Source organism: Mrakia frigida, assembly GCF_051309035.1.
Source record: "Mrakia frigida strain ATCC 22029 unplaced genomic scaffold BDY24scaffold_31, whole genome shotgun sequence".
Taxonomy (NCBI): domain Eukaryota; kingdom Fungi; phylum Basidiomycota; class Tremellomycetes; order Cystofilobasidiales; family Mrakiaceae; genus Mrakia; species Mrakia frigida.
The window spans coordinates 198,398-223,604 of NW_027481250.1; the positions used below are offsets into that span (position 1 = coordinate 198,398).

Sequence of the window (25,207 nt, forward strand, 5' to 3'; positions counted from 1 at the left end):
TGCTTCCTTCTCCTTGGTTGCTCTCTCTTTTGTTTCCCTTCTCCTCCCAACGGTCATGTCTCCGATCATCAAGTTTCACAACGAAGACGGTCCTCCTCCCTTCAGTAATAGACGGCAACCTCGAGCAACTAGACCCAACCCTTCTCAGACAGAAGGTCAACAAGAAGACGAGGACGAGGAATCCGACGGTCACTCCTTCCCTCCTCCCTCCTACCCTCCTCTCCCCTCCTCCACGCCTCCTCCAAGTACGAAACCTAAAGATCGTCGTCGGCCTCAAGATGACTATGGAGACTACGAAGCTGGAGAGGACGAGACTGAAGGGAATGGCCTTCTCTACGAGATGGAGGACCTTGGCGGACGATTGGACGGCCAGCTCGACACTCTCTCGAGAAGAAGAGCTAGAGGAGAAGCTTCCATAGGAGGAGACGCTCCTGGTTTGTTCGGAGTAACTAGACCTACAAAGGCAGCTTGGGCAGAGATCAGGGAGATGATGTACGAGGTGAGTGATGAAAAAGCTCGGGTTTCATCGGTTGCTCCGAGCTGACCTCTCCTCCTTCCTTCCCTCTCGTTCAAAAGACGACGCCGACTCTGATGCTCACTTTACTCGTGAGTCTACAACACTTCTAATACTTTTTCAGTCTGTAGACTGACCCGAACTCGTTTCTACAGGGCCTGGTTTTCACTGGAGAACTCCTGGAACATCTCTCCCATTGGCGGGTCTTCGAGCGTGTCGACGAGCTCTTCATCCTCTACCCGAGTTCGTCCCTCCTCCTTTTCCGGACCTCCGCTCCTTCTTTTCGCTGAGCTGGAAACTATTTTGTGTTTTCTAGTGATCGCCAACCTGAAGGGAAACCTCGAGATGTGTCTGGGAGCTCGACTCAGTACGAGTGTGAGCTTCGTCTTTCCTTCCCTCGTCATGACTTTCAGTCGGACTCTTCAGCCCTGAGAGAAGAGCTCACACCTTCCTTCTCTCCCCCTTCGTCTTCTCCTCAGGCCAACATCGGAGAACTCGACTCTCGTCCCACTCGTCGGTCTCTCATCCTTGGCCAGCTCTCCCTTCTTCAACTCCAAGCCCTCGCAGTCTCCTTCCTCGCAGCGATGTTAGTCTACTCCTCTCTTTCGTCGCGTCTTTCTCTTGCTCTCGACTGACCCACGCTCGCCTTTCTTTGCCTGCAGCCTATCCTTCCTCCTCGGTCTCACCATGCCTCATCGAATCTCGGACGACCCTTCGTCCGTCTACTACAACGCAACTCTCCATCGTCTCAACTCCACCTCCTCCTCTCCCTCCTCACGGACTATCGCTCTCGCTGGGATGTTTTTCGAACGAGGAGACGACCCGGACGCAGGATACATAGACACCTTCAAGGAAGGTTTCACTCCTCCTCCGGGAGTGTTTTTTTTGTTCATCCTCGTGACGGGAATGTTGGCGACGAGTCTGAGCGGAGGCATCTTGGGAAGTTTCATCAGTGCGCTGGTCGTACTGTGTAGAAGGTTACGGATAAATCCAGGTTCGTCAAAATCTCTGTCTCTATTGCTCTTTTGTCTCAGATCTCTTCTCGAATCGAACTCGAAGTCCTGATCATCGAATCCCTTTTCGCGTCGGTTTCGAACAGACAACATCTCCACCCCCATCGCCGCCTGCCTCTCCGATCTCGTCACCCTCTTCATCCTCGGTATTGTCGGAACCATCCTTCTCCCCTACATCGCCACGCCCGTCCCCTTCGTCTTCCTCCCTCTCCTCATCCTCGCCGGCGCAGGATTCACTTGGTCGACGCTCCGGAACGAGCACGTCAAGGGACTCGTCAGGGACGGGTGGACGCCTCTTCTCGCTGCTGTGACGATTAGTAGTGCGACGGGGATAGTGCTGGAGCAGTGTGTAGGGAAATACGAGGGATTTGCGATCCTGGCCGTCGCCCTCACCGGTTCGTCTCCTTTTTTTTCCTTCGACGCGTCTTTCGAAGTCCCAAGCTCACCTTCTTTTCCGCTCCCCAGGTCTCTCTGGAGCCGTCGGATCCATTCATGCCTCTCGCCTTTCAACTATCCTCCACCAAGCCCACCCTCCCTCTCCAGCTCCAGGCTCAGGCTACACCTCTCCCTCTCCCATCACTCCCCATTTCGTCCCTCACCCCTCCGACCCACCACCAGACGTAGCAGCTCCAAGAGCCATCGCCGTAGCTCTCTTCGTCATCGCTTTGCCCGTACAGCTCTTCTTCCTCCTCTTCGTGGGAATTGCTGGGTGGATGAGGGTCGGAGAGTGGCAGCTCGTCGTTAGTTTCGTGTTGGTCTTTGCTTTGACGGTCAGTCCTCGTTCGTTTCTTCGGTTCGAGAGGAAGAACTCGTGCTGACTCGAACCTTTTCTTCCGAATGTAGGTGTTCATCTCCATCTGGACGGCGGATCGATTGACGCTCTTCTTCTGGTCTCGGAATTTGGATCCTGAGTTCGTCGCGTCTCCCTCTTCTCCCTCTCCTTCCAACCCCGCGATCTTAACCCTCTTCTCCGCTTTTTTTGCAGCTCCTACACACTCCCTATACACTCCTCCCTCATCGATCTCATCGGTCAAGTCCTCCTAGGTTCGCTCCCTCTCTCGTCCCGCTCGTTCCTTCCTCTTCGTCCTCACGCTGACCCTTCGTCCTTCCTCTCCTCAAACAGTCGTCGCCTTCGAGATAGCAGCGGCCATGGGAGGGAACGTTCGTGTCATCGACGGATAGCCTTAATATACCTACTTTGTGCTCGTGCTGTTCTTCTTTCTAGAAATGCCTTATTGCTTTCGAGTCGACGAGAGAGAGCAAGGGAGAAGAACGACATGATGCTGAAGGACAAAGAGAGAGTAGGGAAGGGAAGGAAGCTTCGAATATCGATACAGGGTGTGGATGATAACGGAGGCAGAAACGTGAACTGAAAAACAAAACAAAAAGCCCAAAAAAGATGAAAGGAGATGCGGAGGAGGGAAGGAGGGAGACGAAAAGCGACGAGACGAAAGAAAGATCGAGAGGAGCCAAAAAGCTAGTTCAGTCTATTGCTTTTGGAAAGCGAAGGCGAGGTAGAGATCTGAACCCAAAACAACAACCCATTACAGTCAGCAAGAGCACCAACAGAGCTCCGAAGGCTCGAAGGGGAGACTCACTAGCAGCGGCGAACTGATCCTCCGTCATCTCACTCTCCCCTTCCTCGTTCATGACCTTCATCCTCTTGAGCAGCGGTCCAAACTCCGAGGTTTCCCTCTCTTCTTCAAACACGTCGTGGAACTCCCTCCGGTAGATGAGCTGGAGACCGTACTCGCCGGCGAGGCTGGTTTCAGACGAAAACGATCGACGACGAAGGAGAACAGAAGGCGGAAGTGGTCAGTTCTCGGGAGGACGCGAACGGAATGAAAAAAAAAAAACGAGGCGGGGGGGTGCCGGTGGGGATGCAAAATGAAAAGAGGGGGCGTGGAGGCGGAGGGAGAGGAGGGAAAGTGGAGGGGAGGGAAAAGGGAGGGGAGAGGACTCACGCCTCAAAGTTGTCCCAGTGAACGAGGTACTCTGGCACGTCCTCGACGGCGTCGTTCAGGAAGAACGAGTAGCGATGCCCGTAGATGGGGAAGTTTTCCCGATCGTCGAAGCTGATCTCGTAGACTTCGTTTCCGAAGGCGAGTCGTTCCGCGTCCTCGGGGATGGCTTGGAGATTCTCGCTTGAAAGAAGGAAAAAACCAAGGGAAACCCGAAGCTAGGTCAGCAAATAGAACGAGAGACCAAAAGCTGGTGTGAAGTCAACTAACATGAGTTTCTTAGCGTTCGGGATCGTCCCAACGAACGTTCCTCCAGGTCGAAGGTATCTCGAAACGTTGTCGAGCATCATCCTCGCCTTCTCCTCCGTCTCGAAAGCGTAGTGCATGCAGAACTGCATCGTGACGACGTCGATGGGGTACTGGAGGAGTCGTTGTTCGGGGATGATCTTGGTGATGGCCTCCTGGAAGAGGGCGAAGAGAACGAGAGGGAGGCGAAGGGTCAGATCGACGCGCTTGGTTCGGACGAGGAGGGGAAGGAAGGAGAGGAACGAACGGCGAAACAATCCAGCTGGTAGAACTCGAAACTGAAGGTTGGGTTCCTAATCCCTCGAGCTCGTTCGGAAGCTTGACTGACGGAGACCTCGGCGATGTCTGGAAAGGAGAGAAGGCGGAGGAGAGAACGAGGTGAGTCTCTCCTCGTCGTCGAAACCAAAGATAGAACGCAAAGAACTCACCGAACCCCATGTAGTGCTGCACCCTAGCAATGTTCCACTTCAGCAGATCTCCTCCCTTCCCGCATCCGAGGTCGAGAACGACGCCTTGGGGAGGAGCTCTTCGATCGGGCGGAGGACCAGGACGAGTGAACTTCCCTATCAGAACCGACTTGACCCAGTTGTTGAAGTTCTTGAGGCCGATGATAGGGGAGAGATGACGGTTCTCTCGACCGACTTCAGGACGAGCGTTGTCTGTTGAAAGAGAAAGAAGAAAAAGGAGAGAAACGAAGAGTTCAGCGGAAAAGGTCGAAGCTCAACAAATCTCTCCTTCCTTCCTTCCCTTCGATGGGAAAAGCTCAACTCACAATGGTCTGCCACCTTGGCCACATCAGCGTTCACGTAACCACCAGCTCCATCGAGTCTCCTCCTCCTATCCCCACCAGACCCGTCCTCAAACTCTCCACTCCTCTTGCCATGCACACCCGTCGGCGAGACCAGCCCTCCTGAGCTCTCTCCTTCTCCTTCTTCCCTCCCTCCTCCTCCACCCACTGCCGCCACCACAGGTCCCGCACTACTCGACGGTCTCGACGGTCCAGCCGAGCTCGGCGGAGGATAGTGCGAACCATTCGAGCTCGAGCTGCTCACTGCTCCTCCTCCGTTCGACACCTTCGGTTTGGGAGGCCCTTTCCCTCTCATCGGATTCTGCGAGCCTTGCTCGGGATGCTCCCTCCATCGGTTGTACTCCTCTCTCGACAGCGGAACGAGGACGGATCTCGGTGCTGAGGTTCGGTTCCTTGGAGCGTAAGAGGTTCGTCTGGGCGCTGAAGGGTCGAGAGGAGACGGAGGAGGAGGAGGAGCCATGGACGAAGGAGGGTGAGGTGGCGAGGAGGGAGGAACGTTGGCTGCCGAAGCAGATTTTCGTTGGTGATGAGGAGGTGGAGGTGGGAAGGAGGAGGTTGTGGGTGAGATTCCTGCTGGCCGAGGTGGGAGGTGGCTGGGGTGCTGAGGGAGGGAGGAAGACGTTGTTGTTGAGGAGGAAGAAGTGGGAGTGGGTTGTCGAGTGTGAGGAGAGATGGGAGCTGGAGGAAGGAGGGCTGAGGGAGGTGATTCGAAGGGTGCTTGAAGGATGGTTGATCGGAGAGAAGAGGATTGGGTGAGATGATGAGGTGGTGGTGGTGGGAGAGGGACCGAGGTCAAAACGGCTGAAGTCGTCGAGGACGAAGACGAGTCCTTTCTGGTCGCTCCTGGAGGACGTTTGGGATCCGAGGACGTTGACGACGAGCCTGCCTCTGCTGAGATCGAACTGTTCCTTCCCGACGACGATCTCGAAGCTACCGAGCTCGTCGAACTCTTCCTCCTGGCTCCTGCTGCTCCGTCGACGGTGAGCGAGTCTCGTTTCCTCTTGATGGAAGGGACGACCGCGTCCATAACGAACGCGGTGTCGTTGGAAGCTGGCATGGCATGAGCGTCGGTGAATCCTGGAGGAGCGGAGGACGGGGAGTGGACGGTTACAGAGTCGTGACTGGTTGTGGAGGTGTTGGAAGTTCGACGAGGACCGAAGGCGGGAGGAGGAGGGTACGAGGAGGAGGAGGAGGAGGAGGAAGGGAGGGGAAGCTGGTGACCTGAAGGTGACGTTCGATACGATGTAGGAGGGGCTGAAGAAGACTGGAGGATTGGGAAACTGGATGATCTTGGAGTTGAAGGATGTCTCCCTGCTGCCTCCATATCCACCAAAGCGTCTTCCTTCTCCTCCTTCTGGTTGTCGTTCAACAACATCGAGAGCGAGAGCCTTTTCGTGGGAGGAGGAGGAGGAGGAGCTCCCCTTCTCTCCGCTCCTGTTCCTGTCTCTCCTGCCACGACAGCTACTCCTCCTCCACTCGTACCAGCAGGACTCCAGACGGTGCCCTCTCCTGTCGAGGAGGATTCAAACGGTGGTGGATGCGAACCTCCTGAACCTGACGAGAGAGGTCGAAACGAGGAGGAAGGAGACTCCAGAGGGTTCGTATAGACCGTTCCGTTGGGAGTCGTAGGCGAGAGTTTGGACGAGGAGGAGGAAGACGAGTCCCGGATGGGGTCGTAAGGCATCGAAGGGAGGGAGGGGAGTGTCGAATCAGGAGGAGCGAACGCGGAAGGAGGGATGGATGGGGAAGGAGGGACGTGGATTGAGCTCGACGGGTCCGCAAAGGTTGTGGCTGAAGAAGTGAAAGGGAGCAGAGAAGAGTAGTCGATTCTTAAAGGGTTGGGTAATATGGATGGACGTCCGTGGTATGCATGCCCTTTTTCGACCAGGTCGGAAAAGAAGGGAGGGAAGATGCTGAAGTGGTTGGGAGGCGCTCGACGAACACGTCCGACCCAGAGAGAATCGAGCCGACTTGAATGGACGAAACCTCCCGACCGGATCGTTAATTTTCTCAGCGGATCTTCAGGATCGCCACACTATTTATTGAGAAACCCTGCGGATGTGAAACATGGTAAGATGGAGAACGGAAATACCGACGGTACCGGAAAACGACCGGGGCGAAGGACGTGGACTACTTTGAAACCGAGCGAGCGCAAAAAGGCGAGAAGGGAAACGACAACGTAGTAGACTAGAGTGTAAGCGATGGGTATAGGAAGACCAAGAAAAGCAAGCCAGGTGTAGCGAGAACCAGAAAGAAGCTGTAAAGACGAAAGAACGAGAGAAGGAACGAGAGGACTCTCTAGCAAGCACATCCGGAGGCCTCTGGTGCGTCGGGAGTCTTCGTGGTCGAGACATCGATCTCTGTGAGAGGAGAAGGAGAAGAGGAAGATAGGCAAGAAGGTGGTCAGAACAAAGTTCGAGACGAGGAGGGAGACGTGAAGTCGTGTTTGTTGTTCGATTGAGATCAAAGACTCACTCGCGTTTCCCTCAGCTCCCTCAGCTCCATCCTTGGGCTCTCCTCCTGGCAGCGCGATGGCGATCTTCTTGAACAGACTCTTGACGTTGTGACCAGCCTTGGCAGAGGTCTCGATGGAAAGGACGTTGAGCTCCTTCGCCTTCTTGTCGAGCTCCTCGGGCGTGACTTGCCTGAACGCGATCAAAGATCGAAAGTAAAAGTCAGAACGGGACGACGATACTATAGAGCTGACTCCAGAGGCGTTCGGTCTTCTGTAGCGATCAAAGTAGAAGTTGAAGCTCACCTCTTGTCGTTCAAATCAGTCTTGTTTCCGACGAGCACGATGATCACGTCCATTCCTCGCTCGTTTCGGACGTCGTCGATCCATTTCGTGGTGTTGACGAACGAGGCACGGTCTGAAAAGGTGAGATGAAGGTGAAGGTCAGTACGACTGCTGATCAAAGGAGGGAGTCAAGCAGGAGAGGGCAGACGTACTGCTGATGTCGTAGACGACGACGGCGACCGAGGAATCACGAATGTAGGAAGGGATCAAAGATCGGAAACGTTCCTGTAAGAGAGATCGATATGAAGATCAGCCTCCGGGTCTACAGAGATCTCTACAGAGCTGCAGTGTCGACGTAGAGCTCGTTCCAGCCCATCCTTCGACTCGTTCCCTCACGAACCTCCTCCAGCCCACGTCCTGAGCTCCCCAAGGCCGTCTCTGACAAAAGAAGAAGGTACTAACCTGCCCGGCGGTATCCCAAAGCTGCAGTCGAACGGTCCTGTCCTCCAAGTACATGGTCTTCGAGAGGAAATCGATTCCGATGGTAGCTTGGTAGGTGTTGTCGAAGGTGTCGTACATCTGCAGCGAGTTGGAGATGTTCGAGGTGGTCAGCCAGTTGCTCAGACGCACGAGAAGCTAGAGAGAGGGAGGAGAGACTCACGAATCGGGTGATGAGAGAAGTCTGGAAGAAGAAAAGTGAAGCGAAAGCGAGGAAAGGAGGGGAAGGTCAAGGTCAACTCCGGCCTCGTCTCCGTCGCACAAAGTGTTCCGAAAGAGGGACGATTTCTACCGCTCCATCTGCGAGAAGACAGCGTGAGTGTGGAGCTGAGACTGACCTTTCCGACAGACTGCTCTCCGAGGAACACGAGCTTGAACTTCTTGAGCTGCGAAGGGAGGCGAGGAAGGAAGAGGAAGGAGAGTTTGGAGTTTGGAAGTCAGCTTTGGGTTTGGTCTCAGGTTGAAAGGTAATCCTTCCTCGTCCTGTATGTAGCTTCGTTTTCTTCCCTTCGAAGCAATCAGGCCCTATACATCCTCAGAGAAGCTAAAGACAGAGAGAGAAGATGCCGGGAGGAGCGAGGAGCGAGATGGTTTCCATCCCAACTCCTCCTCTCTCTCCTCCCTCTCCCCGGCCTCCTCCTTCCCTTCCGTTCGCTCTCCAACCTTCCCTGAGCTTGCCACCACTAACATCGACAACTCCCTAGCCTCCTCGAGAGACCAAAAGACGCATAGAGATGACTAGTAGAACTCACAGGGTTGGAAGTTGTTGAGGAAAAGTCCTGATCTGTGGGAGTCTTCGCGGGGGGAGCTGAAGCCATCGTTGGGTGGTTGGGTTGGTGAGCTAGAGGGGAAGCGAAAATGGTGGGAAGGCGAGGCTGTCTCTAAAGGCTGCCGAGAATGAAGTAGTCGAGGTTGAAGGGAAAGAGAGAAGTCCAGGAGCGAAAAGTTCAGGAGGAGGAGGAGAAGGAAGGGAAGGTTGAAGAAGCGAGACGGATGCGGTTGGCGGGGAGATCAGAGGAGGGAGAAGGTTGAAGCTCACCTCTTTCGTTTTCGTTCGAGATTTATTCCTTCGCGACCATAATTTCGGATCAGGAAAGCAGAGAAGTTTCTGCTGGAAAGCAGCTTGCAAAGATTCTCAATGAGGCTCGAGCAGACTTCAAAACAACGAAGAGCAAGGAGCACGACGCGAGATGACTTCGTTCGACCTCTCACAACGCGTCTCGATCCTCTGATTTTCGGAGAGTCAAGAGAGCTCAAGCTAAGTTAAAATCGTTGTACATTTTGGATAGAGCTTTACAAGTTACTCGCTCCTCGCGCTGAGGTAGCCAAGCTACGGCTTCGGTCCTGGTGCTAGAGGAGAGGAGGAAACGAACGCGCAGAGAGGAGGTCAGTACGAGCTCGAGGTTCGGTCGACAAGCGATGGTAAAGCCAGATGGTCTTCTTCCAGCCAATGCATTACTGCCAGCTGAGAGCAGCCGCAAGAGGAAACAAACACGAGCAGCTCAAAGTGGCGAGTTGGTCGTCGCCACGTCTTCAGCCTCACGTCGTCAACGCCTCTGCCAGCTCTGCCATTCTCCCTCCCTCCATCTGCCCTCTCTGCAATATCTTCCTACACCTCTACTCCTGCTCGTACTTCACCCAAGTCCTCCATATCCACTCAACTTTCCTTCCAAACGAACCCAAACCAGGAAACGAGCCCGAGCTGAAACTGAACTCACCATCCTCGTCGTCCTCCTCGTCCATATCCATATCATCCTCGTCTGCCTCCTCCCCCTTCGTAGGCTCATCCTCGACCTCCTCCCCTCGAGCCCTCTTATCTGCTCGCTCTCGAATCGTGTCGTCCTCCTCTCTCGAGCGTTTCAGCTCGTCGGCTTCACGTTGGGCGGTAGAGAGAACGATCTTGGAGGCGGAGGAACCTGGAGCGGTGGATTGGGAGGCGGGGATCAGAGCTTTGGAGAGGTTTTTGGAGTAGGTGATTTTCTGGAAGGGAGGATAGAAGGAAGGAAGGAGGGAGTTAGGTCTCGAGCTCGGAAGGGAAGGAAGGGAGGCGAGCTCGTGCACAAGGGTCGTCTACGAGGAGAAGTGGTAGACGCGAGTCCAGAACCTGAACTTGAGGCATAAAGCCCCTTTTGATGCTACTGTGCCCTTCTGTCTACACGAGGAGGTCGACGCAAACTCTTAGAGCTCAACTTGATGGACTCTTTGTCGTTCGCCTCGCCTCTCCTCTGCTCCTCCCTTCTTGAGCTTGATCCATCCCTTTTCGAGCCAAAACAGCATGCTCTTCTGAGCAGATACGAAAGTAAGGACTCACCAATGGCTTCCCATAGAAGGTCTCCCCACCCAGAGCCCTCAGAGCTGTTGTAGCAGCGACCTGATCCGCGAAGACGACGAACGCTTGACCTCGCATCTTTGCTGTCTGTTGAGTTCACAGCCGACGCGTTCAAAGAGAGACCAAGAGTCAGAACAGGCGACGAAGAGGTATCGGAAGCTGCAGAGCTAGTAGCTCGAGCTGCGAGTTGCCGGTGGATGGACTGGATCGAGGGGAGACGAGGCAAGGGGGGAGGAAGGGAAGGGAAGGAGAGAGGTCGCATTGAAACGGACCTTGAGAGCCACGATGTCCACCACACGACCGTAAGGAGTGAACAGCTGGTACAGCTGCGCACGGAGCTCTGTATAGTCGGTGAAAGAACACGAATCAGCTCGAGCTTTAGGGGAGGAGGGAGGAGGAAACGAGACGAACCTGGCTTCTTGACCTTGTCGCTGGGAGAGATGCAAAGGAAGGGTCAGCTTCGAGCTCTTCTCCAAGTAGAACCAGCGAGTTCATGGCACTCACTTCAGGTTGTTGATGTAGAGTGTCTTCGAAGGTTGAGCAGACATGATGAACGAGGCCGAGAAAGAGAAAGAGAGAAGGAGGGAAGAGAAGGAAGGCTGGTCGTTGGGATCGGACTCGACTCTCGCGAAACGACAAGTGCTTTCATCCTCCTTCCTTGCGAGTTTGAGCTCAACCCCAACAGCCTACTTTTCCAATATGGCTCCCATCAGTCAACCAGGAACACAAATCAAGTGAGCAACTTCCTCTGGATTGGATTCTCGAGCTTGAACTGACTCCAGGGCCTGCTCTACAGACTCACGAACGTCTCCATCGTCCGTCTCAAGAAGGGTGGGAAGCGATTCGAGGTCAGCTTGCCTTCCTCCCTTCTCTTGCAGCTTTTGTACTTACCTTTACTGACGATAGCCTTTGCTGCTTTGCGTTCCAGATCGCCTGCTACAAGAACAAGGTCCAGGAATGGCGAGCGGGAGTCGAGACGGACTTGGACGAGGTCCTCCAAATCGAGAAGGTCTTCATCAACGTCTCGAAAGGTCAAGCTGCCAACTCGGACGAGCTTCAGAAGTGCTTCGGGAAGACCGATCAGGATGAGATCGTCAAGGAGGTGAGTTCTATTGTTTCAATATTGAGGCTAACGGGTCAGTTGGGAGGCCAGAGAAGGATTGAGGGAGGGGAAGGAAGGAGAAACGAGTTGAGCTTCGCCACTTTCGTCCTTCTTTTGAAGCTCACCTTTCCTTTCCTTTGGCTTCCTCGACTCCCAGATCCTGAAGAAGGGAGAGCTCCAAGTTGGAGAGAAGGAGCGGTCTCACAACATCACCAACCTCTACAAGGATATCGCTACCCAAATCGCCGAGAAGTGTGTCGACCCTTCGACGCAACGTCCTTACTCCGTCAGCATGATCGAGAAGGCTATGGCAGAGGTTGGATTCAGTGTGAAGGCTGATAAGACAGCGAAGAGTCAGGTCAGTACCACTTCTCCATCTCGTCTTCTCTCTGGAGTTTGCAAGAAGAAATTGGGAAGTCGCAGCTGACCAACTCGAACTCTCGTCCTCTCCCTCCTTTTTCACCTCGTTCAACAGGCTCTCGAATGTATCAAGACCCTCCAAGCTTCCTCTACCCTCCCTATCCAACGTGCTCGAATGAGAGTTCGAATCACCATGCCTACGAAGGACGGGAAGCGACTGAAGGAGCAGGTCATCGCGTCCGCCGATACGGTCGAGGAGGATGACTTTGGATCTGAGGAATGGGAGATTGTGAGTTCTATAGTCACTCTCCATCTACTCCAGCATCTAGAGAAGATGTTTTTACCCTCTCGTCTCTCGCACGCCCCCCCCCGGGGCCGTCCTCTCGCTCCTCGCTGACCACCCTCCCTCGCGTCTTCTCTCCCTCTCTCTCTCAGATCATGCTCATCGACCCTGGACAATTCCGAACTCTCATGGATCTGCTGCAGAAGGAGACGAAGGGGAAGGGACGTCTGGAGACGCTGAATTTCGCCGCTGTTCAGGGAGAGGGAGGACTCGATTAACCGAAGTTTCGAGCTCGACGCGTCGAGGGTGGGAAGGAGGGTAGACTTTGTCGAGGACGATCTTTTTTAACGATAGCTATGCTTGCCTAAATCATCACTGTGATCTATTCGAGAGTCAACAGTCCCTCGCTCACCTCCCGTTTCTCCAAGACCACGAACGACCTCGGTGATCTCTCGACGTTGAAGTTCGCGTCGACTCCCCTCTCTTTTCTCTCCTCCCTCTTTTTCCCGACGGTCCCTCAAATTTTCTCGTCTCGTTTTCCGTGCTATTCCTCCTTCTCCCACACGTCTCTACAGCCCACTTTGTAGAATTTGTCTCGACCCGCCCGACTGAGTCCGAGAATCAAGAAAGAACGGCAAAACGGGCGGCGTGTCTTCCGTCAACCGTCACCCTCTCCTTCCACTTCACCTCTACCACCACCTTCAAGATACGATGCCATGGGCTGAGACTCCCGAAAACACACTCAACCAGGATCTCTACACTTCCCTCTTCCCGTTGAGTGAAGCAGAGCTCAAGACGGTTCGTTCTTCTCTTCCCTCTCTCCTCTCCCTTCTGCTCCTCCTCTTCTTCCCTTTCCTGACTTCTCTTCCTCCTTTTGGTCGCTTCTCCTTTCTACAGACCGTCAAGAACTGCTCTGCTCCTCTCCTTGGCTTCCGGAAATGCATGTCCTCGACTCCCGTCACCATCGAGGAGTGGGAAGCTCAGAAGATGTGCGAGGGGATGCTCGAGAATCTCAAGAGATGTTCTCAGCATGTTGTGATGGAAGCGAAGAAGAAGGATCAGGTTATGGGAGGGAAGGTCGAGGCTAGGGATCAGGCTAGATTCCTGATGAAGGGCGATTTCGCGTGATGATGGGGGAGGATGGGCAGAGGGAGGGAAGGGAAGGTGGTCATCAAACGGGAAGGGATCTGGATCGAGTGAGTCTTTCGTCCCTTCTCGCCTTCCTGGTCGTATAGAAAGGATCGAACGTCGCTGATCTGGTTCTTGCTCGTGCTTGTCGTCGAACAAGAGATCTCCCCTCACCGAACAACGCCGACCCGTCTCTCTCTCTCTCCCTCTCACCAACCATCCATCGTCTCTCCCTCTCCTCCTCCTCCTCCACCTCCTTCCCGTCTCCTCGTCCTCCAGCTTCGCCTTCTCCTCTCACCTCGCATACATCCCTCTCAATATCGCTCGCCTCCCATCTCCTCTTCTCCAACCAACCCTCACTTCTCCTCCAAAAGTCAATACTCAAACAACTCTCTCCAGAAATGCGGAGGAGGAAGGAGGGGAAGAGGCTGGTGGGGTCGTGTGCGAAGGAGATGGTTGCCTCTCTCTTTCTTTCTTTAAACTTTCTGCTTTATCTCTCTGGGAGAGGAAGTGGGAGCACGCTTTATAGAAGAAGAAGAACGGGGTATACACTACTTGCTTTTACGAACGTTTTTACGATGGGATCTGTTTTCACGAGTCTCAAGGGAAGGAAGGAGGAGCTCACACCCTTCTCCGGACAACCCCACGTCTCCTTATCTTCTCTCCTTCTTCTTTCTCTTCCCTCGCTGCTCCCTCTTCAGACCTCAGAGAAAGGAAAATTCTGCACTGAGGAAAGGAAGAAAGACACGTGTTTCAGTTTTGACAGGAGAGAAGGAGGAAGATCCGCGCGAGACTCACCTTCCCAATCGAGACGGACCTCAAGAAACTCGAGGTGCTGCTTTTCTCTCCTCCCTGACCTTTCCTGAGAGCAGATTTTCACAATTGACTTTTCTCAACACCTTCTTCGAACTCCTGGCTTCAAGCTTATGGAGTTTATATCTCTGCAGAATATCTACATCTTTAATGCCGAGCCTTCTAAAGGGCTGAACCCCCCTTCGTTTCGCTCCTTGACTCCCAACACCCACCATCTCTCTTCTCTTCCTCCCCTTCGTTTCCCTTCTCCTCCAACCCAACTCAACCATGTCCACCACTCCCACCGTCAAGCACCTCGTCTCCCGAATCTCCTCCTCGGGAGGAGCGCACCGATCCTTCATGCTCAACTCGACCGTCCAAACGAACGCGGCCAACGGCTCCAAGGTCGTGAACAAGGGACACTCGATCCTCAAGCACCGAACCTACACGTCTTCTTCTCCTTCTTTGGGACCGGTCAAGGTTGGAGGAGGGAGAAGAGGACCTCCTAGCTTTGCGTTCAAGAATGCTCACTTCAACCCTAGCAAGGCGAGTGCGTGTGAGTGGTAGTCTATGTAGGGTGAGTCGTCTCTCTCGTCGTTTGTCGGTTCTCTCTTTGTTGCTTCGTTCTCGTTTCCTTTCCTTCTTTCTATATCTCTTTCTCTTACTAAACCTTTTCATCTTCTCTTCTTCTCTCATACAGAACCCAACCTCGAGACTCAATCCACCCTCCCAAACCCATCCCTCAACCCACACCGCTCTTCGCCGCTAGTCGTCTCCTCCCTCCCTTCTTCCCTTCTCCTTTCTAGCTTTTTGATTCTTCCACACACATGTATCCTCTACCTTTCCCAACTATGCATACTCGCATCGTCCCCTTTTCTTAGCTTTCTTTTACGTTTTGATCGTCTCGTTTCTCGTTTCTCATTGTATCGCCTAGCTACGTCCTTCTTCAGCTTCTCGTTCGCCCACCTTTGCGTTTGATTCCTTGTATCCCCTAACGACCCCCCCCCCGACCTGTTTTCTTGACTCGACTTTGATGATCTTCTCGTGAGCGTTTTCTCGGGTGTGCAGGGAGGAAAGAGAGGGGAGGGAGGGAGGAGGAGGAGGAGGACGCGTCGTCGTCGAATCCGAATCCGAAAGAAGAGGTTCATCGAGAACGAGACGAGATTACAGAAGTGCGAGAGAGAGAGAGTAGGAAGCTAGGGTGGGATGCTGAAGAGGAAGAGGGCCTGTGCGGTTAAGAGGGTGAATGCTAGAGGATGAATGAAACAAGGAAAGAAGGATGAAGGAAAGAAAGAAAGAAGAGACGACCGACGGATGAGTCGTGTTCGAGGACGAGAAGCAAGAAGAGGAACGTGAAAGAGAGGTCTAATGTACGTGGTGAGTCTACAGAGGGAAAACAAAATAGGGAGGGAAGCGTGCTAGAGAAGCAGGAAAAGAAAGAAAGAAGGGAAACACACAGCGAACGAAAGGGAACACGTTGCTCGCCGCCTCAGTTCATCACCATTCCCCTCCCATTCCCACTCCCTCCGTCTCCATAGTGCCCCCAATGCCCCGGCACTCCCAACCTACACTTCTCGCAATCCGCTCTCGGTCCCATCGTGTACCCAGACTTCCCGTTGCTCGGCGCTGGAGGTTGTAAAGGTCTGCCTACTCCGCTCGTACTGTAGCTCTGAACCGAGTGGCTGAGAGGGTTCTCGTGCTCGTCCAACGAGAGCGAAGAGTGAGGGTGAGGGTGTTGTTGTTGAGAAGGCGAGCGGAAGAGGGAAGGGTTTCGGTGAGCTGGGAGACCCATGTGGCTGGACGAGGAGAGTTGCTGTTGGCACGCTGGAGGGAGAGGGAGAGGGACGTGGGAGCGGGAAGGAGAGTGGTGAGGTGTCGAGAGAGGGGTTTGAGAAGGGAAAGTGGTGATGGGGTAGAAGGCTGAGTGGTGGGAGAGGGAGGTCGTGCTGGAGGAGCCGGAGGAGGAGGGAGGGAAGGGAGAGGTTGACTGAGCAGGACGGAGGGAGGAAGAAAGGGAAGAAGCTGGGTGAGCATTGACTTTTTTGAGAGCGTGCAGAGAGGAGACGAAGCTTGAAGGTTTCTCCGTAATAGAGAGAGAGATAGTCTGACGAGCAAGACGAGGGAAGAGGAAACGTACTATCGCGAGTTGAGCTTGACGAATCCATTCCTCGTCTCCTCTGTTTGACGCTTCCAGCGAACTCAACCCGTCCATCCCACCTCCCATACCCATGCTCATGCTCATAGTCGCATCCCCATCTACAGCCATCCCGTCCATGCTGGAATCGACGAACTGAGGAGGGAGTTGCTGCGAGGAGAGGTGAAGCTGCTGAGCGGAGAAGAGGAGCTGTTGCTGCTCGTTGGATTGTTGAGGAGTAGGGAGATGAGGTCGTTTCTGGATGAGAATAAGAAGGGATAGAGATCCGAGAGGATGGACGAGGAGGAGGAGGAGGCGAGGGAAAGTAAGTGGGGAGTGGGGAAGAAAGGAGAAAGGGGCAAGAGCGAGAGGGAGGAAGGGGAGGAGGAGAGGAAGGTCAGCTTGAGTCAGATTCAAGAAGACCCAGTCTTCGCTCTTTTCAAGCGTTCTCTACGCTGAAAAGGGAGGCTGAGAAGATGTACGTACGGGTGAAGGTTCGTAAGCTGGTTGATCAAAGGGAGAGGGAGAAGTTGGACGAGGTCGTTTGGAGGATTGAAAGGGAGAAGACGAAGGAGCGTGGACGACCGTCGTCGGAGCAGCAGCCATGTGAGGAATCCAAGGGTTGTAGGAAGTTGAAGAGGAGGGAGTAGAGTCGACCTGCATGCTGAAGAGAGATGTGCGAAGAAAGAGAGAAGAGAGAGGGGAGGGTGTGCTGGTGGTTTGAAGAGAAAGTTGAGTCCTCCTCTCCGAGCTGCCTCATTTGCTCGCCGCGTCCACGCGAAAGCAGCAACAATTTATACGAACAGAGCAAGGAAAAAAAAGGGTCTCGATCTAGATCGGAGGTGTCTACTTATCTTGGGGAAACGACTACTTAATCGATAGCAGTTGGGAGCGAATTTATTTTTCGAAGCGAAGAAAACAGGAAAGGGTCTTCGTGAGAAATCGAGGGTTGGTGATTGATTTGTTTCCCTTTCCTGCCAACAAGTCGAAAACACTTTACCGTTCAAACCTAACTCTTCCAACCCACAGACCCTTCTCTCTTCAACTCACAACTCACGCCATCCTCGCTCTTCCCTCTATACTCTCCCCTCGCCAAGGAAGGATCTTCTCGTCTTTGTTGCAGTAGAATCGAGCGTCCAAGAGGGACAGAGGAGAAGGAGAAGGAGAGAATCAACAACGAACAAAGGTCAGCTTCCCTTCTTCCCTTCCCTACCCTTCCTTCCCTTCCCTCCCTCCTCTGCTCCTTCCTTACCCTGTATCTAATCCTCTTCTCCTTCTTCTTCCAGATCGATCGTTCTCCTTTCTTGGAATCCTCTACCCGCCATCTTTGCTCGTCGTCGGCTTTTAGCTCTCAAGGTTCGCTTCCCCTTCCTCGCATCCCTTCCTTCCTCCTCCTTCCTCCTTCCAGCTCCTCCTCCTTTCAATCCTCAACTCACCCCACTCCCTCACATTTGCCTCCGCTCCTATGCAGTCCTTATGAGTTCGCCTTTCTACTTTCAAGAAGGAGACGACAGTCCTCGTCAACTCGGTCCCAACCCAACGACTCCTTTCGCTTCCACCTCCGCCGCTTCCTCCTCCCACCACCAACACCTCCTCAAAGGGGAAGGTCGTCGTCTAAGAACAACAACAGCAGATCCAACGCTCTCAGGAGACTCTCCCTTCTCAACCCAAACCCCTTACCTCTACAAACACACCAACCAAACTCCTCGAGGCTACGACGAATCGACTCGTCCGTCAACAGCTCCTCCAACCGATTCAACCTTGATCAACACTCCTTCCTCCTTCACTCCCTTCCTGCCCAATCGAAACCATCCTTCAGCACCCATCTTCGATCCTTCCTCGCCCTTCAGTCAACCTCACGACTTTGGAGGTCCGTCCAAAACAACAGGACCGTCGACGACCGACTCGTTTCGTTCAGGAGGAGCCAACATGAGAGCCAGACTCTTCAGGGAGGGAGCATCGAGTGGAGCAACAGCATCAGCAGCGGGAGGAGGAGAAGCACCCATGTCGTCGCCAGGAGGATTGGGAGCAGGACTGTTCACGACGACCGGAGCAGGAGGAGGAGGACCTTCAGCGACCTCACTCGGAAAACAACGTCAACGAACTTCCTCCAGACCTTTGGACGAGGAGATGCACGTCCATAGCTCTCCCGTTCGAGTCGTCGATCCGAGGGAGTTCCAAGGAGGGAATGGTCGATCGAGGAATGTCGGAGGAGGGTTTGGAGGTGGAGGAGACGACGACGACGACAACAACGAGGAAGAGGAGGACATGGGACGAGAGCTGGGAGAGGCAGAAATGAGTTTTGTAGGGTTTGGAGTTAGTCCGGTGAAACATCCTTCGATAGGTGGGAGAGGAGGGCAGGATGGGGACTGGTCGTCGATCGGTGGTGAAGCGGAGACGTCGTTCGGTGGGGAGGAGTCGAGGATGTTTTGGGACGAGATGGCGTCGAGTGAGTCGGTGGAGTTGCCGTTTGGAAGTGTCAGGGCTGAACGAGGAAGAGGGAGGAACATGTCGAACGAGAAGCCGCCGATGGGAGGGGAGGGGAGCGAGGAGGAGAAGTCTAGAAGGGAACGAGAAGGATCAACAACAGCGACGACGTCTCGAGCTTCAGGACCTCCTCCACCAACGTCGACGCACGTCCGAAACCGCAGTGACGATATCAACCAGATGGGATCGTCGCCTACTCGAGGACCTCTTCGACATCAACGATCCTTCCATACTCGAGTGCGATCGGACGAGACGACGTCGTACTATCAGTCGTTCGAGAGCGCCGTCGCAGGTGCGGAGGGAGACGATCAGGAACACCAAAACCCATCCACCCCTCCTTCCTACTTCGTTCCCAACCTCATCACCCGCCACGAACCTCCTCACACTTCCTCGAACCTCTCTCCTCGTCGACAGCAGCAGCAACAGCAACATCATCAGGCTCGAGACATCCCCTCTCCCATCGCTCCGAATCCCAACTGGACGTTCCCTTCCGATATCCTCGCCGCTGGAGCTGGATCCTTCGCGAGGGAACAAGAGGACGAGTCTGGATCGTACCAACAGCAGGAGCTTCTTCAGGAGGAGGAGGAGGAACAGCAGCAGCTCAACTCCAGTCGGAGGCCCTCGTCGTACGCGGATCAGCTCTACTCTCAGCAGCAGCAGCAGCAGCAGTTCCAGTTCCAACAGCAGCAATCATCTCAGCAGCAGTACGAGTACGGAGGAATCGAGACTCCCGAGCTTGAGCAGGAGGGAGACGACACACCGATCCTCGAACCTCACTCGGATCGATCGCCCACCTTCTCCCCTCAAATCGGAACTCCCGTCGCGACGTTCCAGAACTCCTTTGGTTCCGAGGTTCAGCAGCAGCAACAGCATTTCCAGCCTCAGGATCAGCAGCAGCAGCAACCTCAACAGCAGCAGCAGCAGTTCGAGACGCAGCGACTCTACCACCCCGTCCATCAGTTCCCTGGGTTCGGCTTCCCTCCTCAGCAACAACCCGAGGAACAGGAGGTTTTCACCCACTCTGGACCTCAGTACATCTTCTCTCCTCCCGTCCAGCAACAGCATCAGTTCGCTCCCGCTCCCGATCCCGCTCTTCCCCTCGACGGATCGTCCTCCTCGCAGCAGCAGCTCTTCGTCCCTCGGCAGCAGCAACAGCAAGGTCAACAGCAGCAAGATCAAAGACAAATCCCGTCGACCTTCCAAGGCCATCCCTCGTCGTTCAGAAACCATCGAAGGATCGGATCGTTCGACGCCGACGCGTCGCCTCACCTCAACTACAGTCCTCAGCTGGATCAGTCGCCGATGTTCCCTGGACAGCCGTTCGTTGGAGCTGGAGGAGGTGGAGTGGGAGGAGGGCAGGAGGACTTCGGGTTGACGGATCTTCTCAGGCAGGCGAGAGTTCATCAAACGGAGTCGATGTACCATCGTCCGATGGGTCTGATTCCCGAGCAGGAGCTGGAGGAGGCGAACGCTGGGGAAGAGTACGAGCTGGGAGTAGGAGAGTCGGTCTTCGATGGGAACAACGTCTCGGGATCCTCGTCGTCGGAGCATCAGCAACAGTCCTACCCTCCGTTCGCTCAGCAGGTCGAGCATGGTCGTCCCTTCCCCTCCGTCCTCGCTCCGTCCAACCAGGGCATCGGACTCCTCCCTTCCCAGGGTTACCCAGCAGGATTCCATCCCTCGACCTCCCATCTCCCTCAGCAACAACAACAACCTCCCGTTCTTCCTCCCTCAACGATGGACCTCCCCGCCAACTCCTCTCGCCTCCCAGCCTCCTTCACCTCCACCAAAGACCCCATGGCCAACCGTCCTCCCAACGCCATCGTCGGTCGTCGTCCCGTCACCCCAGTTATCCCAGTAGGACACGATCCTTCCTTCAACACCTTCGAACGAGGTCCGAGAATCGCTCCTCTCCTCACCGACGACTCGACCTACTCAGCTTCGGCGTTCCCTTCGTCGGGCAAGGCTCCGTCTGTGAAGGCATCGGGAGATCGATTGGTTCCGAGAGGGTTCCCGTTGACGATTGGACCTGGGACGAGGATGAGACCTGGGCCAAAGGCGAAACCCAAGGGAGCGAAGTCGACGGCGGCGTCGAGGATGAGAGTCGCGCCGGAGATTCGAACGAGTTCGGAAACCACCACCATCGAGGGATCGTCTCCTTTTGCCACCAACAGCAATGCTGCCGCTGGACCTTCCTCCGCTCCCGCTTCGGCTCTCTCCCTCCAACAGCAACAACAAGTCCCTGCTCGTCCGTCTTCTTCCTCCTCGAACTCCAACGCCAACCAGTTCCTCCAACCTCCACCCATCACCACCGCACTCCTTCAGCAGCACCAGCAATCCTTCTCCGCCATCACTCTCCCAGTCCTCCGAGCCCCGTCCCACCACTCTCACTCGGGAGGAGAAGGAGAAGAGGAAATCGACCCTTCGAACCACTACGCCCACGAAGGAGGAGGATCCCCTCTCGACGGCGAGAACGAGAACTCAGACGACGAAGAAGGATCCGTCGGGTCAGGGACCAACCGTCTCAACATCACCTCAGCTCTCATCGAATCCCTCTTCACCACCATCCGAGTCCCTTCGACTTCCAACAACTCCAACGCCGGGAAACGCACATCTGCTGGGAGCGGCAGTGGAGGGGACGGGGAGTTTGGCAGTGTTGCTGGTGGTAGCGGGGAGGGAATGGGAGAAGGAGGGATGGGTGGAGCAGGAGCGACGAAGAGGAAAGGAAGGAAGTTGGAAGTGAGGTACAGGTGCTTGGTCGCTGGGTGCGAGAGGTACTTCCCCAGGAAGAGTGCGATCGTGAATCATATTCAGACGCATCTGGAGGATAAGCCGTTTAATTGTCCGGCGGAGGGATGGTGAGTCGTTCGCTTCTTCTTTCTTGCCTCGAAGGAGACGCGTCGCTGACTTCTTTCTCTCGTTTCGTTCCCGTTCGCAGCGATGCCTCGTTCGTTCGTCAGCATGATCTTCGACGACACGAGAGGATCCATTCGGGGACGAAACCTTTCCCTTGTGCTTGGTGAGTCTCGCCTTTCTCTCCTTTCTCGTCTCGTCTCGTCTCGTCTCTTTGTTCGAACCCTTCGCTGACGTCCTTCCTTCCTCTTGTTTGCTTCCATTTCTCAGCGGCAAAGGGTTCGCTCGAGGAGACGCTCTCATGCGACATCGTCAACGAGGAATCTGCGCTGGAAGCGTCGTCCCTAGGAAGGACAAGGGGGACATGGAGTAGACTTCTCCTTCGACCAACACCCTCTCTTCTCTCTCTCTCTCTCTCTCTCTTTCTCTTCTTCTTCTCTTACCGTTTCATTCTCTAGCATCACAAACACACGCACACTCCCTCGTCGTTTCTTCTCGTCTCTCGTCCATTCCATCCCATCTATTCTGTCATCTCACCCACGCTCTCGTTCTTTCTCTTATTTTTTTCTTTCGCTTCTCGTTTCTTCTTCGCTTGCTTCAACACTTATCTATTCCATACCAATACCCCCTATACCCACAGCTTCGGACCCCTTGTTTGTTCTTCGTTTTCTCTCTCTTTCTCTTGCCCACTTGCATTGGTCTACAACCTTTCGTTTCTCGATTCGCCCTCTTGCATTTTTCTTTTGATACCTTTTTCACGACCCTTCTGCTGCTTCGTTTTATTTATTTTTCGCTCGTTCTGACTGATATTTATGCTTCGCTGTCCTCTTATTGTTGGGTAGGGTTGGGGAGAGGAGAGGAAAGGGAAGAGAGAGCGGGAGGGAGACTGAGGACGACGACGACGCGTCCGAGGGAGGATGAATGCTCGAGTTTCTCCTCGGTCGGTACTCTCCGGAACTTGGCAAACCATTCTAGGAGAGTTTTGCGAGTGGTTGGATTGTTTTTGATGCCCAGGGTGAGTCGACCGAGAAGTATAGGCAAGAGACGACACGCGTCGAGCAAGTGGTCTGCAAATCGTCCACGTCGCTTCGACACTTCGCTCTCCTCTCTCTTCAAGCTTACGATCTCCTCCGCCCAAAATCCGCATCGGTCCCCTCCCTCCGAAATCTGTGTTCCCCATCGGCTCTGTGCAATGCTGACTCCAAAAAAAAGTGGGTCGAGCTCGGACACCTCCGGTCGGAGAGAAAGGCCTCTCTCAATCTTGTCTGATCTGTTTCGGACCCAAACTTCCACTTCCTCCCCCTTCTCTACCCTTCTCAAGCATGTCTGTCGCCGCTCCTCGAACCAAAACGATCGCTATTATCGGAGGGAGCTATGCTGCAGGTGAGTCGAAGAATCGTCGTCAAGGTCCTCGGTGGGCTGAAAACTGAAGGGCGTCGGCGAGCTTGACAGCTCACACTAGTCTTGATATTCTTGATGTGTAGCCGGAGCTGTCAACATCTTCAACTCTTTGCTTCCATCGCTACAGAAAAAGCTGGGTGATGAGAAGGTTCGCATAGTTCTGGTTGAACGAAACTCGTGAGCTCGACGTTTTTCCTCCCTCCGTTCTTTTCACCGACGTCCATCTCTGAAACCTCCTTCTGGACTTTTTCTTGTATGATGATAGGCATGCAAACCATCGTCCGTCTCTCCTTCATCCTTGTCTCTTCCGATCTTCGCTCGCCATGGCCTACTCTTCGAGAAAAGCTGAAAGCTGATCACCTTTTCCCTGTCCACCACTTCCCTCCCGTCTCCCGTCTCTCCCTCGCAGTCTACGTCTTCCCTCGCTTCGCTGTCGTCCCCAACCACTCCCACAAAGCCTTCATCCCTTACTCTGGTATCTTCGGTCCAGATAGCGCTTCCCTCCCTCATCTCGTCCTTCACGCTTCTGCGCTCGAACTCAAGAAGAACTCAGTGAAGCTCAACAGATCGTTCCCCTCCTCCCTCGGCCTCAAGTTTCACGAAGAGAAGGAGAACTTCACGGGAGAGGACGATGTTCTCGAGTTTGATTACTGTATCTTGTGTACGGGAGGTCAACTTGCTGAGTGAGTCTACTTTCGACGACGGACCGAGGAGGTTGATGAACGAAGACGTCGACGGCTGATTCTTCGCTCTTGATTTCTCCTTCAGGTCGATGAACACATGGCAGGAGAGGACCCACATCCCTTCCCATACGCCGACACCTCTAGGAGACGACTCGAAGTACGGAGGAACCAAGAAGGAAGGGATTGCGTTCTTGAAGAAGCGGCAGGAGGAGATCAAGGCCGCGAAGAACATCGTCGTCGTTGGAGGAGGAGCTCTTGGTCCGTTGTTCTTGATGATCCTCCTTCAGTCGACTGAATACTGACTTAACCTTCCATTTCTTTTAATTGCCAGGCATTCGTGAGTTCAAAGCTCCTTCGAGGAAGAGACGACGCGATGCGAACCGACGAACCTGACCCTCGTCTCTCCCGTTCCTGGCTCAGAAACCGCTACCGATATCGCCTCATTCTACGGTCCAGGCGCCAAGAATGTCACTCTTCTTCATTCCAGAGACAGGATGATGCCTCTCTTCCCCAAATCTCTCCACGACGAAGGTCCGTTCTCTTCTCCTCTGGCTCGACGCGTCTCACTGACCGTCCCTCCTTGTTCACAGCCGTCAAGCAGGTCGACCTTCTCGGAATCAACCTCATTCTCGGAGAACGTTTGGTCTCCTGTCAGATCGTTGATGGAGCTGTGAAGACTAGTACTGGACGGGAACTCGAGTGCGATCTGTTGGTGAGTTTGACTCGACTCTGTTTCGCTCTCTGAGCTCGTTTACTGACTACGTTCGCCTTTTGGTCCCCCAGATGTTCTGCACAGGTCAGAAACCAAACTCTGGACTCGTTGGGAGACTCCTTCCATCATCCATCGAGTCTGAAACCGGTTCGTTCAAGCCACAGTTTGGTCGCATCCATCGTCCTTCGCTCGCTGACTCCTCTCCTCTCCGCTCTCAGGTCGAATCAAAGTCAAACCTACCATGCAAATTGAAGTCGAATTGCCGGAGGAGTGTCTATCGGATCGAGTAAAGAGGCTCTCGGTCCTGGACTCGAAGAGCTCGTCGGAATGGGATCACATCTTTGCGGTTGGAGATTGTGCGAACGTGAAGGAGATCAAGGTGAGTTCTCCTCGTAGCTCTTTGCTATTCCCAATGAGCTTCTGATATATCTGGTTTTCTTCGTTCAGGCTGGCAATCGAGCTTGGGGACAGGCCATCGTCGCTGCGAGAAGTGAGTCGACCGTCTTTCTCTCATCTTCCTTTCAATGCTTTTTCTTTCTAAAACGGAAAACTAACATGACCACCGTAAACAGATATCCTCCGCCTCATCTATCAAGCCGCTTCACCTCCGATCGTCGAAGTCAAGAAGGAAGGCGAAGAGGAGTCGACGTTCGACGCGTCGAGCCCGCTGGAAGATCACGTCCTCAACGCGCCTGGGATCAAGATGACTCTGTGAGTATTCCTTGCTCATTATCTCTTATTTACTTCTCTCTCTGACTCTTCCACCTTCCCGTTTTCTAGAGGTCTCAAAGCAGGAGTCGTCGCTTCAGCAGGAAAGGGAACCGTCGCAGCTAACGAGCACGGTGTAGAGGACAACCACGCTGCTTCGATGTGGAGTCTCTACTCGGCGGCTCAGGATGATCTGCACGCTTAGAATGGGACTCGATTTGATGACTTCACGACACGAGAGAGAGGAGGGAGAGGGAGAAACGAGACTTCACGACGCAGAAACCCGCGCGAGATTCGCCCCTCGGTTCGACTTGCAAAAACTTCACCGCAACGCTCAAAGATACACTCATCTTTTAGGTAGGAACCCGCTTTGAGGTTTCTGAAAGTTTTTTCTTCCT

At 54.2% G+C, this 25,207-nt stretch overlaps 8 protein-coding genes across 8 annotated transcripts; 4 read left to right on the forward strand and 4 right to left on the reverse strand.

Annotated features, from left to right (window-relative positions):
* The first annotated feature begins 10 nt into the window (after nt 1-10).
* On the forward strand, nt 11-2,759 carry BDY24DRAFT_398981 (uncharacterized protein). The gene is made up of 11 exons (XM_076641760.1): nt 11-499; nt 577-606; nt 670-757; nt 831-889; nt 994-1,100; nt 1,177-1,508; nt 1,614-1,922; nt 1,993-2,297; nt 2,371-2,438; nt 2,513-2,571; nt 2,651-2,759. The coding sequence occupies exons 1-11, from the start codon at nt 56-58 to the stop codon at nt 2,707-2,709; spliced, it is 1,860 nt and encodes a 619-aa protein (XP_076493847.1). The 5' UTR covers nt 11-55; the 3' UTR covers nt 2,710-2,759.
* A 1-nt stretch (nt 2,760) lies between these two features.
* Nucleotides 2,761-5,994, reverse strand: BDY24DRAFT_398986 (mRNA capping enzyme-domain-containing protein). Its single transcript, XM_076641761.1, has 7 exons — nt 4,567-5,994; nt 4,223-4,453; nt 4,042-4,139; nt 3,759-3,949; nt 3,492-3,671; nt 3,126-3,289; nt 2,761-3,049 (listed from the first exon to the last, which is right to left on the reverse strand). Exons 1-7 carry the CDS (start codon nt 5,975-5,977, stop codon nt 3,015-3,017), a joined length of 2,310 nt encoding a protein of 769 aa, XP_076493848.1. The 5' UTR covers nt 5,978-5,994; the 3' UTR covers nt 2,761-3,014.
* Nucleotides 5,995-6,566: 572 nt separating this feature from the next.
* Nucleotides 6,567-9,083, reverse strand: YPT6 (Rab family GTPase YPT6). The gene is made up of 8 exons (XM_076636262.1): nt 8,590-9,083; nt 8,176-8,223; nt 8,001-8,021; nt 7,802-7,918; nt 7,552-7,624; nt 7,361-7,472; nt 7,078-7,247; nt 6,567-6,962 (listed from the first exon to the last, which is right to left on the reverse strand). The coding sequence occupies exons 1-8, from the start codon at nt 8,653-8,655 to the stop codon at nt 6,901-6,903; spliced, it is 669 nt and encodes a 222-aa protein (XP_076493849.1). The 5' UTR covers nt 8,656-9,083; the 3' UTR covers nt 6,567-6,900.
* Nucleotides 9,084-9,094: 11 nt separating this feature from the next.
* Nucleotides 9,095-10,829, reverse strand: BDY24DRAFT_399003 (RNA-binding protein). The gene is made up of 6 exons (XM_076641763.1): nt 10,671-10,829; nt 10,578-10,597; nt 10,439-10,506; nt 10,149-10,253; nt 9,556-9,817; nt 9,095-9,187 (listed from the first exon to the last, which is right to left on the reverse strand). Exons 1-6 carry the CDS (start codon nt 10,712-10,714, stop codon nt 9,168-9,170), a joined length of 519 nt encoding a protein of 172 aa, XP_076493850.1. The 5' UTR covers nt 10,715-10,829; the 3' UTR covers nt 9,095-9,167.
* Nucleotides 10,830-12,286, forward strand: SDO1 (guanine nucleotide exchange factor SDO1). Its single transcript, XM_076641764.1, has 6 exons — nt 10,830-10,900; nt 10,963-11,014; nt 11,095-11,268; nt 11,426-11,626; nt 11,744-11,917; nt 12,064-12,286. The coding sequence occupies exons 1-6, from the start codon at nt 10,866-10,868 to the stop codon at nt 12,187-12,189; spliced, it is 762 nt and encodes a 253-aa protein (XP_076493851.1). The 5' UTR covers nt 10,830-10,865; the 3' UTR covers nt 12,190-12,286.
* A 3,034-nt stretch (nt 12,287-15,320) lies between these two features.
* On the reverse strand, nt 15,321-16,628 carry BDY24DRAFT_417782 (uncharacterized protein; the record flags this gene model as incomplete). The annotated part of the gene is made up of 3 exons (XM_076643770.1): nt 15,321-15,818; nt 15,969-16,223; nt 16,452-16,628. The coding sequence occupies 3 exons, from the start codon at nt 16,626-16,628 to the stop codon at nt 15,321-15,323; spliced, it is 930 nt and encodes a 309-aa protein (XP_076493852.1).
* A 4,518-nt stretch (nt 16,629-21,146) lies between these two features.
* Nucleotides 21,147-21,678, forward strand: BDY24DRAFT_343899 (C2H2-type zinc finger protein; the record flags this gene model as incomplete). The annotated part of the gene is made up of 3 exons (XM_076637535.1): nt 21,147-21,310; nt 21,391-21,471; nt 21,576-21,678. The coding sequence occupies 3 exons, from the start codon at nt 21,147-21,149 to the stop codon at nt 21,676-21,678; spliced, it is 348 nt and encodes a 115-aa protein (XP_076493853.1).
* A 918-nt stretch (nt 21,679-22,596) lies between these two features.
* On the forward strand, nt 22,597-25,045 carry BDY24DRAFT_399018 (uncharacterized protein). Its single transcript, XM_076641765.1, has 13 exons — nt 22,597-22,688; nt 22,790-22,883; nt 22,972-22,985; nt 23,116-23,389; nt 23,475-23,647; nt 23,721-23,726; nt 23,810-23,920; nt 23,980-24,101; nt 24,173-24,248; nt 24,320-24,480; nt 24,549-24,591; nt 24,674-24,812; nt 24,882-25,045. The coding sequence occupies exons 1-13, from the start codon at nt 22,628-22,630 to the stop codon at nt 25,012-25,014; spliced, it is 1,407 nt and encodes a 468-aa protein (XP_076493854.1). The 5' UTR covers nt 22,597-22,627; the 3' UTR covers nt 25,015-25,045.
* The last annotated feature ends 162 nt before the right edge of the window (nt 25,046-25,207 follow it).

What these genes read in the sequence shown, in the direction of transcription:
- BDY24DRAFT_399018 (XM_076641765.1), top strand. Translation starts at nt 22,628, where the DNA reads ATGTCTGTCGCCGCTCCTCGAACCAAAACGATCGCTATTATCGGAGGG. An exon ending in CGGAGGGAGCTATGCTGCAG is followed by an intron (nt 22,689 to 22,789) that starts GTGAGTCGAAGA and finishes CTTGATGTGTAG; the next exon opens with CCGGAGCTGTCAACATCTTC. An exon ending in AACTCGAGTGCGATCTGTTG is followed by an intron (nt 24,102 to 24,172) that starts GTGAGTTTGACT and finishes TTGGTCCCCCAG; the next exon opens with ATGTTCTGCACAGGTCAGAA.
- BDY24DRAFT_398981 (XM_076641760.1), top strand. Translation starts at nt 56, where the DNA reads ATGTCTCCGATCATCAAGTTTCACAACGAAGACGGTCCTCCTCCCTTC. An exon ending in GTCTCCTTCCTCGCAGCGAT is followed by an intron (nt 1,101 to 1,176) that starts GTTAGTCTACTC and finishes CTTTGCCTGCAG; the next exon opens with CCTATCCTTCCTCCTCGGTC. An exon ending in CCTGGCCGTCGCCCTCACCG is followed by an intron (nt 1,923 to 1,992) that starts GTTCGTCTCCTT and finishes TCCGCTCCCCAG; the next exon opens with GTCTCTCTGGAGCCGTCGGA.
- BDY24DRAFT_398986 (XM_076641761.1), bottom strand. Translation starts at nt 5,977, where the DNA reads ATGTTGTTGAACGACAACCAGAAGGAGGAGAAGGAAGACGCTTTGGTG. An exon ending in ACCAGCTGGATTGTTTCGCC is followed by an intron (nt 3,950 to 4,041) that starts GTTCGTTCCTCT and finishes GCCCTCTTCCAG; the next exon opens with GAGGCCATCACCAAGATCAT. An exon ending in GGATCAGTTCGCCGCTGCTA is followed by an intron (nt 3,050 to 3,125) that starts GTGAGTCTCCCC and finishes TTTTGGGTTCAG; the next exon opens with ATCTCTACCTCGCCTTCGCT.
- SDO1 (XM_076641764.1), top strand. Translation starts at nt 10,866, where the DNA reads ATGGCTCCCATCAGTCAACCAGGAACACAAATCAA. An exon ending in AGGGTGGGAAGCGATTCGAG is followed by an intron (nt 11,015 to 11,094) that starts GTCAGCTTGCCT and finishes TTTGCGTTCCAG; the next exon opens with ATCGCCTGCTACAAGAACAA. An exon ending in ATAAGACAGCGAAGAGTCAG is followed by an intron (nt 11,627 to 11,743) that starts GTCAGTACCACT and finishes CTCGTTCAACAG; the next exon opens with GCTCTCGAATGTATCAAGAC.
- BDY24DRAFT_399003 (XM_076641763.1), bottom strand. Translation starts at nt 10,714, where the DNA reads ATGTCTGCTCAACCTTCGAAGACACTCTACATCAACAACCTGAA. An exon ending in CCTTCTATGGGAAGCCATTG is followed by an intron (nt 9,818 to 10,148) that starts GTGAGTCCTTAC and finishes CCTCCCTTCCAG; the next exon opens with AAAATCACCTACTCCAAAAA. An exon ending in CGAGGAGGACGACGAGGATG is followed by an intron (nt 9,188 to 9,555) that starts GTGAGTTCAGTT and finishes CCTCTCCTCTAG; the next exon opens with CACCAGGACCGAAGCCGTAG.
- YPT6 (XM_076636262.1), bottom strand. Translation starts at nt 8,655, where the DNA reads ATGGCTTCAGCTCCCCCCGCGAAGACTCCCACAGATCAGGACTTTTCC. An exon ending in TTTGGGATACCGCCGGGCAG is followed by an intron (nt 7,625 to 7,801) that starts GTTAGTACCTTC and finishes TCTCTCTTACAG; the next exon opens with GAACGTTTCCGATCTTTGAT. An exon ending in ACTGATTTGAACGACAAGAG is followed by an intron (nt 7,248 to 7,360) that starts GTGAGCTTCAAC and finishes GATCGCGTTCAG; the next exon opens with GCAAGTCACGCCCGAGGAGC.